This window comes from Macaca fascicularis, chromosome 15, assembly GCF_037993035.2.
Source record: "Macaca fascicularis isolate 582-1 chromosome 15, T2T-MFA8v1.1".
NCBI lineage: Eukaryota > Metazoa > Chordata > Mammalia > Primates > Cercopithecidae > Macaca > Macaca fascicularis.
Window position 1 is genome coordinate 51,166,398 of NC_088389.1, and position 15,830 is coordinate 51,182,227.

At 38.0% G+C, this 15,830-nt stretch overlaps 1 protein-coding gene across 24 annotated transcripts in view; it reads right to left on the minus strand.

Annotated features, from left to right (window-relative positions):
* Positions 1–15,830, minus strand: part of ZNF462 (zinc finger protein 462) — a 155,105-nt gene that overhangs the window by 65,531 nt on the left and 73,744 nt on the right. For 20 of the 24 annotated variants that reach the window (XM_045373585.3, XM_005581127.5, XM_074016883.1 and 17 more), the window contains 2 exons: positions 13,734–13,852; positions 10,050–10,241 (listed from right to left, as the gene is read on the minus strand). In XM_045373585.3, the coding sequence (XP_045229520.2) occupies positions 10,050–10,241; positions 13,734–13,852 (311 nt within the window). Of the gene's footprint in view, positions 1–10,049; positions 10,242–11,365; positions 13,192–13,733; positions 13,853–15,830 lie in introns of those variants that run through there. The other 4 variants (XM_074016892.1, XM_074016891.1, XM_065530259.2 and 1 more) reach the window with 2 other exon arrangements.

The following is a 15,830-nucleotide window of genomic DNA, read 5'->3' on the forward strand; positions in this document are numbered from 1 at the left end:
TATTTATCCTTTCACAAAATCTTATTTCTAGCCCATTACTCTGAACGGTCTAGACAGTCTGTAATCTTGATTTTTGTCTTTTAAGAACCGTTTACCAATACTGTAAATGTATTAAGTCTCAAGTAAGTAGTGAGGAAAGAGACTCTACTTGAGTAATTTTTGAAGAGGTGAGTGAGTCTCAAAATAAAATTAATGAATTTTTGATTGGCAAAGTCTCAAAGGCCTTCTATAATTCTGAGAATCCCACCTGAAATATATGTATATATATAATTTATTATGCATAAAAATATATTTGAAACCTTTAAGTACTCAATATTTATTATTTGAAAAGGAATTATTTTTGTTTTGAGATATGAACCCTTATATTTCAAAACTATAGTAAGTCATGTGGATGGAACCCATCAAGTGACAGCAAAAACACATGAAAGAAAAATAGTTTGTGTAGTTCGGTTCCAGTTTTGTAAAAAAAAAAAAAAAAAAAAAAAAAAAAAGAAAAAACAAACCTAAACTAAATGACAACCTATATTTGTATATTCATAGAACAAATATCTAGATGACTTCAACAATCTGTGAATAGAGATTATTATTCTGGGTAGGGAGAGGCTGGCATGATGGGTGACCCTTACATTTTGTTATGTATTGCCATAAAGCTGTTCTTTAGTCACGAGTTGGTATTACTTTTGTCATCAGAAGGTAAAAATTCTATGCAGCTATCTTAAAAGAAGATGACTACTACCCATGACTAATTTCATTGCACATTCCTTCTTCAAGACCTAGCTGAATGCACCTATAGCTCGAATGTACCCTGGCACTTCTGGAGAGGAAGGAATCTTACTGCTTGTCTTCCTCATTGAGTGTTTCTTAACAAATCCAAAGTCCTCTTCCCAGTGTTAAGTACTCCTGTTGTCTCGCTCTCACTCTCCTTACCTCACCAATTGCCCTCCCACTAACCTCACCACACATCCTTTGTTCCAGCCACACTGGTTCTTTACAGTCCCAGGATCCTTTCTCCTGTATATCTGCTCATGCTGATACTCTTCCCTCCTTGCCTCTTTCCATCCACCTGCACACATCCACTCACCCTTCAAGGTCCAGCTTGAGTACTGCCTCTTCCATGAAGCCCTACATGACTCAATTCCTTCTCATATCCACAGCTACAGCCATTCAAATCCAGACACACAATTTCTCACTTTGTTCTATTCTGGTCTTTTAACTTAAGACTATCTGTACATCTGTTAACTTAAGCTCCAAATATCAGTAACTAATAAATACCTGTCTTTCATTTCCTTTAGAAGATTCCAGAGCCCACAGACATATAAGCAGCCAAGGCTTCACCACTCTGGATCATTTCTTGGGTATGTGTTTTTGCTATTAGACTCCACTGAGGCACAAAGTTCAAAGGCACAGGCTTCAGAATCGGACAAACCTGTGAATGAAACAGCTCCACCATGTACACTTTTTGTGATGTCTGACTCACCATGTCACTCCTCGTGCCCTTCTCTTTCAAATGAGATTAATCATTTATACCTCCAATTCATTAGACATATTAAAGCAGATGACATATTTAAGACAATTGGCAGAATAAAAAAAAGTTATTTTTCATCACTTGGGAACTGAACGAAGAGACATGCAGAACACTTATGTAAACCAGAATGAATGACTTTCAAACTGGCCAAGGGGGAAAAAAATAACTAGCAGTGCTAAAAATGAACACATAGGTGAAGAGTTTAGAAGGTCCTGCATCTCTCAATGTAGCTATCATAGCAGCTCTGGTGGAGGACTCACAGTGCATCAAAATAAAATATGATGTAAGAGAGTGACTTGTGCGAGTCATCTAAGAATGTTTTGTGTCCCCATGGAAGCTGAAGAACCTAGCCTTGGAATGACTTCTCCACAAGCAGTGTGCTAGGAAATGAAACCTTAGCTGGGCCCTACACTCTCGGCCAAATACTTCCTTTGGGTTGAACTTGATGACTCGGAAACTGTTTGCAAAGTGGAAGAGCCCCAGTGGCAGGAATACATCATTTCCTGGGCCTAAACAGAAAGGGACCGAATCCAGCAGAGGGCAAGCAGATTCTCCCACCTGTATACTTTCCCCTCATGTCACTTTTGGCCATTTGTTATTTCACCACTTTTGTTTAATCACCACCACTGGGATTTTTCTGTTGGCTGTTATTTACGGTTAATAAAACATGTTAACAAAAATATGTGTACATCATTTGGACATGCTTTCCTGGGACATACAATCAAAGTGTATGTAATTTATTTTTTCCAAAAAAATAATTGTAGCTAAAAAGTTATTTATGGCATCTTATTCTCACCTCCATACTAATTTACTTTTATTTTATTTTTATGTTTTTATAGAGGTGGGATCTTGCTATCTTGCCCAGGCTGGTCTTGAACTCCTGGCCTCAAGAGATCCTCTTGCCTCAGCCTCCCAAAGTGTTGGGATTACAGGCATGAGCCACAACAGCGTGGCTCTTCCCACTTTAAAAAAAATTATTTGTTTACATACCCATCTTTCCAAGGACATTCCCTTGACTCTAGCAAGGCTGTTGCAGGACTTCTACCTCTAAATCATGGCTCACTCTTCTGACTTCTCCCAACTCAAATGCCCTTCCTTCTGCCTGTGTAAAATCCTCTCAAACAGAGTAGAAAGAGTGGAGAGACCTATGAGTCATAAGAAGTCTCAAGACAGTTTGAGGGATTTTTATCTCAAGTAAAATTGGGCTAAAATACTAGCTTCAGCTCCAGGGACAGAAAATTTGAAGTGGGCAATGAGAAGACAAGGAAAGATTCTTTCTTTTAAAAAATAACTGAGATTAGTCGTTTTAGATGATTCAGCTAATGACTGACTATATTTTTCTGCTAAAGAATAAAGTAGATTTCTTCCCTTCTAGATACTTTCCACAAATGAGGCCTGGAAGACTTGAGGTAATCTCCAAGCAGTTCACCCAGAGATGTGAAAGTCAGATGTGGAATTATGAAGCAAACTCCAGTGTTTCTGGGAACTAGTTCTGAATAAGTTTAGTGGTATATGGTTATATTTCTGATGAACAATGTTTTTGTTGGCATGGGAAGAGGGAGATGAGTTAGTTGACTAAGTTCCCAGGACATGGAAAGCCTACACTTGAAATGTTTTCATCTCTGGCACAAAGGATGATATTAGCCACAAAACTGTGGCTAATTCAAAAAGTCACAGAATTTCCAGGCAGGTTGGTATCTTGGGAAGTGTCTATCACATGACCTTTGAGTTCAGAGTGGTGATAATTTTGGAGGGTTGCTCTTTGCCACTGAGGTAGAGTTTTAACAGTTAATCCCTGTAATAATAGAAGATTCGGGGTCTTCGATGCCACTTTGCTCCACTGAAGTTGCAGACCTCTTAAGTCTTTACAGTAGAAATATAGAAATATAGTAAGTGTTAAAATGAACTTTAGGCCACATTTTGATGTAGAAATTCTGGTATCAAAAAGAGAAGGTTAGTTAGTAGCTGGTCAGATAATTTTGAGACCAGCAGAACCTATTAAAAATTATAGTCAAGCCATTAAAACTATGTCTTACATTGCATGTGCTATAAACGATGTAAATTTTTGTACTTTACAATTAGTTATTCACTTGGGAGTCTCCATTTCATGACAGTCATTTTTAAAGAAACCACCTCATTTTTTCTTTCAATCTGATTGCAATTGGAACCTGTGTGGAAGGGCTGATGCCCTAGCAACTAACTGGATCCTCTTAAAGGTTGAATTTTATGTCTGACCTATTTAGAGATCTGAAAAGCTTCTCTTCAAAAATAAAGCATCCCAGATCTTAATTTTTAGTTGTCAAGCATTGCTGCAGCCAAGGTAAAATGAGTTGATAGTTTGGAGCTAGACTCAACATAATTCTTAGAGAAGATTTTCCTTTTAAGCTTAAATGTAATTCATGCACTAATATTTTTTAAACTTTATCTAATACCTTACATTTCATATATGAATCTAATAATATATTTAGGTCAAGTTACATTTTTAAGTGACATCTAGGAGTATTCCATATGTTAAATATAAAGGCTCAGAATGACATTTGTTAAAGACTGGATTAATCTCATGGGTATTGCTGTAATTATTCCCCCCAATCATCTCATCTACGGCATAGGTTAGTGAAGTATCATTGATGGGCCTTCCCTTTGTTTTTGTACATACAGTTTTATTGGAGCATAGCCATGTTGTTTTTCTACATATTGTCTATGGTCACTTTCATGTTACAATGACAGAGTTAAGTAGTTGTGACAGAGACTGCATGACCTACAGTGCTGAAAATATTTTCTGTCTGGCCCTTTTTATAGAAAAAAATTGCCAATAAGCTGGCACAGAAAGACAAATACTGCACATTCTTATGTCCTATGTAGACGCTAGAAAAGTTGATCTCATAGAAGCAGCAAGTAGAATAGTGGTTACTAAAGACTGGGAAGGGCATTAGGGTGGTAAATAGATATAAAATTATAGCTGGATAGGAAAAACAAGATCTAGAATTTTACAGCATCTTAAGATAACTAGAATAAACAACAACTGATTGTATATTTACTAACAGCTTAAAGAGCAGATTTTGAGTGTTTCCAACACAAAGAAATAACAAATGTTTGAGGTGATGGAAATGCTAATGGCCCTAATTTAATCATTACACATCACATGCATGTATCAAATTATCACACGGTATATGTGTAATTATTATGAGTCAATTTAATTTTTTTTTAAAGGAAAAAGTTTGCCAATCTCTAATGTTCAGAAAAACTGAGTCTCACCAAATGAGTCTCTTCTAACCAATATATTGTTTTAAAAGTTGATGGGAAAAGTTTTCAGGTAGAATAGAAAGCTCTACTCATTGACAAGTTTTATTGGTCAGTTTATCACTATATCGTCTTTGAATCTGAATTTAACTGCGGCCAAACACTGTATATTGACAGAGACACAGAGAACAAATTAGCCCACTCTAAGATCAATAATTGTGTGCACTTGCTCCAAGAAGCAACTCTGCTAACAGCTGGCCATACTAGAAATGTTCATCTCTCCAGCTCCATCATACTTTCTATATCCTTCTGAGGGACAGAAGGGTTTATACCCTGTCTTAACCTTCAGCTTCTCCCCTATACAGAAGGTCTCATCATGCAGGGAACAATGACAACATTTAAAATGCTCTTTGTCAAGGAAGATCTTTTTATCTTGGCAGAGTAATTGCGTCTGATAATTAATGTTAGAGCATTCCCTAAGGTTTCATCTTCAGATTGTCTTCTGACCTGCCTCTTAAACGGAAGTGAAATAAACTCATCCTGTATAATTTGGTTAGTGGAGTTAAAATGTATTTGAGGACCCAGTACAATTAACAGAACTGAAAACTGTGATGCTTCCAAGATATCATGGGTCCATGAAAAGAATAAGTATTTAGTAAGTACTTACCTAACTGTCCATATTGGAAAATTAGGGGACAGAAAAAATAGCATATCTGCAAGTACTAATAGAGCACCAGGAAGATGAGGGATAGAAGAGTATAAGAGTACGTTTGGGGCCAGTGAAAATCAATCCTTAAAGGAAGTGAAAGTCATGGACTAGTAGAGAAAAGCAGACAGGAAAGAAATCCATCTAACCTCCCAGCAGAGCTTACTGAAAGTGAGTAGAAGTACAAAGCAAGACATTAAATGTTTAGGATAGTAAGTAGAGAGATGGCAGGAATGTCAGTATTTGCTAGTGAAGCCACTGTGCAATGATGAAAGCATGACTAAATGGTGAACTTTGGATGCAACGCTGAAGACTTTGATATGAGAGATAATAAGTACGTGTGGTTCCTTGATGAGAAATGTCTTGATAAAAATAGTGTTTGTCAAGTATTATTCTAGAGCTTAGAGGAGAAAAACCAATTGAGATTTATTAAAAAATCTGTACAAAAGGAAATTACAAAGCTCCTTGCAACATTTTTCTATTAATTCATAATATCACAGACTTCTCTTTTGGGTGGACTATATCAAGTTCTATATTATAAATGGAGGGGTATCACAACCAAGTGTTCTTTGTGTTTTCTCTGGGTTGCTAACTAAGGCACTGGCAAAACAAACAAACAAACAAACAAACAATGTTACCATCATTCACCTTACTCACTTTGTACCTGGTCTGATTTTTGTTTTTGTCCTAAATGCATCATAGTAGCTATTTTCTAAAGCAGGCAATTCCATAGCATAACTGCATAGATAGAAGAAACAAATTAACTTATTAGTCTCCGGGAGAAACTAGAGGCAGGAAAAAGATGGAATGTCATCACTGGCTTGACTTAACACATAGTTGAATTTTAAGTTATATATCCATTGGCCATGTCCTGTATAGCTTCTCAGACCTAAAACAGATCTCATGGCTAAACTACGCTGTCCTAGTTTCTTGGTTATTTTACAGCTGTGCGTATATATGTATTTTTCTGTACTGAAAGCAGAGACTTGGAAACAGCCGGATAAAAGCCAGTCCTGTGTTGTACATGGCAGGAGAAGGAACACAGTAAACACAAACACAGCAGAGCATTTCCCTTTGTTGACAACCTTATTGTTTCCCCTTAATGCATTGTTTAGAATAGCAATTATGTGTCATTGCCCATTATCTTATAGACAAAACCAATACCATAGAGCCGTCGCTTTTCTTTCCAACAACTGATCATCATGAATATATAGAGGATTCGTGTGCTGGTGAAACATGTCAAGACTGACAGCTCAGAGCCCAAGAGCACGGTTGAAGCACAGAAGAGGTGTGCGGCCAGGCAGCTGGAGTGAAATCTCCCCTCTACCTTCTCATTTTTGCTTTCTTCGCTCTTCTCCCTCCTCTGGGTTAGGAGGGAGAGCAGCTTAGAAAGAACATCCCTTTTCAGGCTGTTTCCCTCTGCCAGAGAAGACTGGCTCCCTCTCAAGACGGCAAGCATTTGACCACTGCAAATAGCAGGAACATGTCAACTTGTTTTATTCACATCCCTCACTAGGGAATCAGAAAGCCAAAGACACACTGGTGATTTCCCTGGTTTTATGGATCTTGACTCCCCCCAGGCCTGCAACACATTTTTGGTTGGTGTGTTCACATTGTCCTGGCATCTGCAGTGTGGGAAACCTGAACTGAGAGCCAATAGCCCCACAGCTTCTCTCTATTAAAATGTGCAATTGGATTTCACATGTGTGTTTCTAACACCATTCAAGGCATAATTTACAGGCTACTATCTAGCCCCACAGCTGTTTTTCCATCCTGTAGACTTAGCTGTTTCTAGGAATCCACCATCCAGCTCCTTAGCAAAGTCTTCCTACTTTGGGCCTGCTTAGCCATTCTTGGCTATGCAAAACTATACAAAATCTATAATAAGGATTCAAGAAAATACTTACTGAATGAACAACTATTAACTACTCTTTCCACAGAATTATTCATTCATATGAATAGCCTTCTTTTTATTTACCTCATCTAATCAGCTTTTATGTCATCAAATTAAACTAATCACTGCTGATCCATTGATATAGGTCATTTATATACATTAAAAACAGTACAGGCCCAATGACTTCTGTGTAGGGCTCACTAAATAGTTATCACGCAGAGCTTTCAGTTACTATGTTCTCTCATAAGAAGAAAACTGAGAATCACTTTTATATATTGCAAATTATTTCCCTGTGCCTAAACAAAAACAGACTATCCATGTTATAGAGAGAGCTACTCAATATCACTTTGTCGTATTTCTGTGACAACCACCCCTCCCCACAGTCTACCTCTAAGAATCTGAAATCACTCCCCAAACAGGTTAGGCCTGAGGCTTAGGGTTATGGTTAGCTCAAATGTAAGTGCTAATAATATCATCTAAACAATTGATTCTAAGTTGTCAGAGGGCCAGAAAAATCCTATACTCATTTCTGATTCTTCCATGCATAGCAAAGTCCTCGGGAGAGAGTACAGGCTCAAGAATTTAAGTGAACTCAACTCTTCTTAGTCTATGCAGAGGCTAACAATACACGCAGTGGGGTGGGTTTAAAGGATTCCCTTGACCTCTGACTGAGACCCACCTTTCAAGGAAGAAAGACAAAGGAAAAAGAAGGTATGACATTGAGAAAAACATCCCAGCGAAAGCCTTTGCTAGCAATGGCACTGAGATGAATCTGTTCCATTCAAACGGCTCCACGAATGTAGCTTCCATGTCAGATGAAAACAATTACTTAAAAATCACATTAATAAAGATCTTACAATGTGGATCAAGTTAGATTTTGCCCTTCTGGTTGCAATATACCAACCCTTCCTGGTGAATAGAGTATTTCAGGTGAAAAGGGGACATTTTCTTTACCCTTCCACGGGTACTGTCACCCAGTCCTAGATGTACGACTCTAAATTTTCCCAGAAGAAAAAAAAAAAAAAAAACACCACAGGCTTCCTTCCACATTTTAAACTACTACACAGTAGCTAAGGAGATTGTGTGGTCACGTCATCACAAGTCGTAGCCATCATAACAGGCCTTCTTTGTTAAACAGAAGTCCTTTAAGGCAGGGATACCAGTAAGGAGCTATAGTGTTGAACGCTATAAAGGATTTGCAAAGGAAAGACCACCAAGCTTCAAAACTGTTTTAAAAAGCAGCTTTTCATCTTAGGACTTACCATTTCATTTCCTCCCACAGGTGTCTGCTCACAGGCCTCATGAATAAACATTACTCATTTACTCTATCGATAATCTGAGAATTAGACCATGTTGACAAGTTGGGCTGTCAGATCGTCAGGTTATCTGAAGAGTGTCTTGGTTTAAACACATACATTAAAAATAACCAAAATTCGTACTTGTTATAAATGGTCCCAAAGGCCAGAATTGCAACCAAAGGATGAAAAGTACAGAAATAAAACAGCCGTTTATTAAATACCTACTATGTGTCAGAGGCTGTATTAGGTATTTTACAGGTGTGTACCTTTTCTCATTAATCTCTGAAGATAATCAGTTGAGGTAGATATCACTATCCCCGATTTTACATATGGGAACAAGAAGCTAAGATTGCCCAGGGAAACGTGACCACCATTGAGAGAAGTGAGATTTCAAATCCAGGCTTTTGTTCGGCTTTCTTTCCAGTCCACTAAGCTCCTCCCAAGAATGTAACAGTAGACCTTGGCAGACAGTCGTTCCTTGACCTGGGAAGTACTCAAGCTGATGGTAGCTAACTGGCTCCCGCAGAAGGGACTCAAGAACTAGAAGGGGTTGGAAGAGAGCAGGTCTACCTCGAAGAATCTGCAGACTTCCTCTACTTCTTTTCCAAGTAGCTGATTCTGCAATCATTTGAGGTGAGATGAGAAATCAAAACAGGTCTGCTTCCTGGTCTTATAAAAACAATAAATAAACTATCCCTTTGCTTACTATGCCACATCTGCAGGCCCCAAGGTCTGGACTCTCTTTCTCTACCCTACAGCTTTGGTCACACTGCTATCAAGGAGACCCTTGCCCTGGCTTCCTGTATTTCTTCTGAAACTCCAAAACTAAACAGTAACACACTCCTCCCAACTCATGCCTCCTTAGCATCCTTTAGCTGTAAGAAATCCCTATGTCATCCCTAAGGTATCACATGGCTCAATGAGACACACTTCCCCACTCATTCACCCTTTGCATTCCTACTTTGAATTTTGTGTCATTAATGTACATACCTGTCACCCCAAACACTTCACAGCACATCTTTTTTAGAACAAGACAGGATATAAAGGAAAACAAACAAATTGGCCTGGTACTCCATTCGCTTTCTTGCTTGAAACCACAGTGGAACGATTGAAAACTAATCCATCCCACTTGACTGTCTCTTTCCACCAGCAACACTCCCATGAGCGCTGACTTCCGTTTTCAGCATGGCGTCACACAGATGCTCAACAAGTTCATTTCCCCTTCCCACTCCAACTTCTACACCATTTCAACCTTTTCACATTTCTTCCTTCTCTTGAACCATCATGTTTTCACATAAGATTTTCCTCTAAAAAGAATGACTGGCAATGAATCCCAGCCCACCTCAACCCTGAGTGGTTAATTCCAGCTTGGAAGCCCATTTTTACCATTGGAGTCTTCCACTTCTTCAGCTGGGGTAGCTTTCTGGGAGGAGTGGTGGGAGTGTGAGGAGAGGAGACTGACGATCCGTGGCCTGGGAAGGGTCAGGGCTTTTCCGTGGACCTTGAGGGAGTGTTCCTTCAGCTGGCTGATTGTCATGGTGGAGAACGAGCACCAAGAACACTTGTAGGCATGCTCACCTGGAAGAGGATGGTGACAAGAAATAGAACAGGAAAAAGAGGGGAGAAGGGTATAAGGCCGGGGTGGAAACAAGATGACTCAGTTAACTCACGCTAGAGAAGCGCTTCTCAAGCTTCATGTTCTACGAACGAACCTCACAGACCAACAACCTGCCACAACCACAGTGCTCCTTTGGAGTGGAAACTCTTCCATGAGCTCCAGAATCTAGTGAACTGGTCCTTTTTCACTTTGGGCTCTACTTACAGGAGTGAAGCTATGAATTGATTCCCCAACAGGAAGTGAAACCCAACTGCCTATGATACCTCCTTTAGAAAAATGTCCAATCCCTTTTCCCCCCTCTCTACACTAGAAATGACCATGTCAGGTTTCATTCAAGGTTGCCTTTTTGTCAGTCACAGAAAATAATATGCTTAATTATTATTCCAATGATCTATTAGTGGCTTTTTAATCACAAAGTCATTCAGTGCAAGCTCTGCTGTGCTATTCTATTCTCTATTTCCTTGCTAACTATACACGTTCTCATCCCACATATATACATTTTTGGACCAGTTCACAAACCTCAGCACAGAACTCCATTTCCCTATCTAGTCAATAACACAGAAATGGGCAAAAATAAGTCATTTCTCTAAGGAAGGGAGCTGTATATGTAAACATGGGGGTTGAGGGGGTACAGTGTGTGTGTATGTGTGTGTGTGTTTATCTCCAATATTCTTCAATAAAGAGTGCCTCTCAGTAAAAATAAGCACTATTTTTTAAATTAGTTTTATGCCACTGAAATGTAACACAGATCACCATGACCAAATTAAGTTAGAATGGGATTTACCTTTGCCATATGTTACCTTTTAAATTAATTACATTTTAAGAACTAAGAGTGTGAAGTGGGCATGCTTAAATTGTTGGATATATACACACTGATAAGATCAATTCAGAAAGCCATTTTGCTTTTAAGAACAATAGACATAGAAATGCTCATGTTTCCAACCCAGTAATTCCATTTCAAAGAGTAATAAGAAGATATCCTTTAATAAATATAAAGCTTTACTTAGAAATATGCATCATTTATGCTTGAAAAAAGTATGAAATAACCTAAATTTACAACTACAAGGAAACAATTAAGTCAATCTTGGCATATCCTATTGATGATTTATTTTATTCAATTAAAATAAATTCTTGGAATTTATAATAACATAAAAAATAAAAGTAAATACAAAGGCTAAATATATATATTCAATGACATTAGTATTACAACTGTTAAAAATAATTATAGAGAAAATGACTGAAAGGAAATATATGAAATGTTAACAATAGTGGTATTTAGATAACAAGATTATGAATGACTGTATTTCTTCTTTCATTTCCAAATTTTCTCTAATGAACATGTATTTTTAAAATTAATTTTTAAGGTGACATTTAAAAGTTAAGAGAAGAAAGAAGAGAAAACAGAATCATAAAGTTTTGTGGACCAGTGAAAATGAACAGAGCTGTGGTCTAAGGATTAAAAGCAAGAAAAACAGGTATTGGAAGATCATTCTTTGCCCCTGCTTTTCCGAGATCATTACTTTCCTGCCACCATGAAAATTACTAAATGGGTTCACATGTGAAGTGAGTATAGTATCCAAGTTCTATAATTAAGCCTTCCTCTCACCACTGATGACCCTCAGAGCTTGCATTTCCAAAAAAGTCTTGAAGAAAACCACAGAAAAACTTGAATTGCTCAACATCACGAAGCACAAGGAAGGACAGAAGTTCAAAAAAGTCAGAGGACCCAACCAGGAATACCAGTCAGTTGTATCTCTTTAGGAGTTAGATCACAATGCTGAGTATGATGTTTACTTATATATATATATATATGACAATATATAGAATACTACTGCCCTCTTTATTCTATTTTTTCATTTTTTTTTAAATGCAAGCTTGGTTGTGTGAACCTTACTGGTGGCTGTGAGTTGCACGACCTGAGAGAGAATTCAAATCCAGATGTTTGGGTTAGCACACATAACCTTTTCTTCTTTAAAATAAAATAATCCACCTAGAACAGACAAGATGAGTCAAGAGTCTTTTAGAAAATGTACTGGCGTTTTCGAAGCCAAGCCCCGCTCAGTCGCTCAAAGCAATGTCATGGAGGCCAAGGTTCCAAGGTATGTCAAGAACTGAATTACATTGCTCCCAATCTCTCTTACTGGATGCACTCTTCTTGCCAGCCAGTGAGCACAGGGAGCCAGTTTGCTGGGTCAGCTCCAAGAGCAGACACTTCAGCTTAATATGCTGGCATCAGTGTGCAGGCTCTGATGCTCTCTTCAAGTCTTTCCCACAGGCGGAATCATCTCTTCCCAGCTCTTGCTGGTAAAAGTGCTTTTGACGAGGCTAAGGCCTATGGGCAAAACTCACCAGGATAGTGTCCCAGCTGGATAATTTACAATATACACAAGTTAGAAAAGAGTGATTTGAACCCTGAAGCCACTCACTTCATGGACTTTAGTAGAAATTTCCCAGAGACAGAAAAATACAAAAAGATAGAGAAAAGCCCCTATAGCTAACTTCCCTGTCCCATTCCTAACTCCTAGTGGAGTTTGGGGCAGCTGGGAGCCCTGGGCAATTTTATTGCATTAAGTCAGTTCAACAAAATCCAACACTCAGAAGATAGTGAAGAGACACGGTCCTGTTTACACAGAGTATGAGGAGCTAGCAAAAGTGAAGGACTTAGGTTCTGAGCGGTTCTTACAACACTGTTCAGAGTGTGACCAAGGGTTATACAAGGCACAAGGGATGTGGCACGATGTCTCCCCTTTAGGACTATTGTAGGACTAAAGAAGATGATGCATATAACATGCCTAGTGCAGAGCCTGGTGGGTAAGGGATGTTCATGACACATCAGACGTCAACAACAGTGGTCTTCAGATAAGATTATAGATGACTGACTGTGTTTCTTCTTTCATTTCCAAATTTTTTCTAATGAATAATGAGATGGAACAACAATATGATAGAGACCAGTACAGCTCCTGGACACTCACCACCCAGTCATTTTCTATCTTATGTACGGAAACGTATCTAAGGGTATCTTTGGAAAATCTCACATACCTTGAGTTCCCTTTGCCCTTTCTAACTTCCTTAAGTTGTTAACTTTATTTTAGCTGGGAAGTCTTTTTAGTACATATAACGATTCTTGGCAATAGCATTAGAAAGTATAGGCAATTTAGAAATTTCTGTAAAAATCGCCAACAGTCTAATTCTAACTTGTTAGTAGCACGAACAAACTAACTATAACATGGGTGACATAGGCTTTGTATTATTTTGGATTTAGGTGATTTTGTTTAACTTTTACTTTTTTCTTTATTTTTTCTTTACTAGGTGAAAATAAAACTGAATATACATCCATCCCAAGAATAACATTCTCAAGTGTAAGGTAGGACAGTATTTCACTCAATAAAGACCATCAGGTTTCAAACTCAGAGAGTGCTAAAGAACTTGCGCATCATCAGTGCACAACTCACCAGCATGAGCTTTGAGTATATGTGTTTTCAGCCGGCTGTTATAGGAGGACTTGAAGGAGCAGAGTTTGCATCGGAATGGTTTATGGTGTCCGTGGTGCGTTTGCATATGGCGATCCAAACTTGATGTAGAAAGGAAACAAAAAGAAAAATGACAAAATTAAAAATTGCATAGAGGATTTGCTCATTGCCTTTTTTCCAGGAATCCTACTTTTAGGTCGTTCAAAGCCTTTTTGTTTACTTTTCAATAATGGCATTTATCAATTTAATTAATTAATTTTCAAGAGTTGTACCTACTCTAAGAGGACAGGAAGCTAAAGGAAGAGATCAAGAGATTTTTTTTTGGACTTAGAAATATGGCAGTGGTAACAGGTCATGGTAAGAATCTTTATTGTCCCTTCTTATAGCTCTGATAATTGGAAGAGTGTATCTAAAAAGAGAAGGTACAATATGGGTGAATTCAAGCTTCCTGCCAAGCCAGTGAGAGTGCCTATCAATTAGTCCTCTAACTTATTCAAATAACAGAATGGGAATTAGAGAAATTTAGCATTTGAAAAGAGCTGACTTTCTTTTTGAATTCTAATTCTACTTTCATTGTGAACACTAGAGTGAGGAAGGGAGGTTTAGAAGTGGCTGACCTTCTTGCAATGGGCTGTCTTGTTTCCAGGGTCTATATTAATTTGGAGGCAAAGTGCATGCATGTTTAAAGGAGTCACATGGTCAAACGGCTGCACATCCCTTCTGATACACACAGCCATGTTTGCTGTAAGTCTTCCAGAAGCAACTTACAAGGGAGTTATTTAATTACAACGAACCCCTAGTACTTCATAATAATTATTAGCCTAAAAAAATAATAAATCTACCAAACAAGGTGTGGGAAGAAGTTCTAATTTGTATCAGTACTCCAGAGAACTAAAATCCATTCTAAATGCCTCATGTGGGAACGGTACTGCTACCATTTCAACATATAATGCTCTCCTGAGCTCCAAAGCAACATTTTCAATTGCCCCTGGACAGCTCCCTCTGGGTGTCCTTTAGTTATCTTTAACTCAACCTGTTCTAAACAAACCCATCAGAGAGTTGTCTACAAAACAAATTCTCTTCTTCATTTCCTTGTTTCTATAAATGGCACTAACCTTTCTCCCAGTTGAGTAAACTGAAAACCTAGGTGCCATCTGTATTTTACTTTGTCCCTCATCTCATGCATTGAATCAATTTTTCCAAGTCAGGCAAATCCATTCCTTCAATCATTCCGTAACTTCTTGAACTAGCTACTTAGCTACTATTATTGCTTCTTAATTCCTTGTCCCCAGCCCCCATGTTTTTTCTTTTTTCTTTTTTTTTTTTTTTTTCATCTCAAGAGCACACACTATGGAGTCAGACTACCTGGGATAAAATCTCAGCCATTACTTATAGGTTGAGTGACCTTGGGCAAATTACTTAATTTTTCTAGGCTTTACTTTTCTTATTCATAAGATGATAATAATGTGGCCATACCTTAATGGAGCGTTTGAGAATGAAATTAAGTAATACTTAAAGGCACTTAGTACAGTGCCTGGTATACAGTGAGATGCAATAAATGTTACCAATTATAATTATTTTACTAATTTGACTCTTCCTTTTACCAGTAATTTAAATTATGAAATACTATTTCCTGGCATTTAAAACTCCAAATGTGTCTCCTTTAAAGTATTTAGACCTTATCTTTCACTATTCCTTTACATGTAACTTAAGGATTAGTCAAACTGAATCCCCAGCTAGGGCCCCAGTCAGCTTCATGGTCTCCTCCCTCAGCTTTTCCTCTACATCTTATGTCCTTTCCAAACTACTCAAGTCTTATTTTTCTACTTTAAGACTTGACCCAAATGCTCCTTACTCCATAAAACCTTCCTGACTCTTCCAAAGTTGACGTAACATTTCCCTTCTTTGACACATTATAGTATTTTACTGGTATTTTGAAGGACGTGCTTTATTTTACTGAGTCAGTGGGGTATGTTTTTTTTTTTTTAATTTTCATAAACCAACCCTTGACCCTAAATTCCCTTGGGCCACAGACCATGGCCTGTGTCTTTATATTTCCCCCAAGTATACTACCTAGGA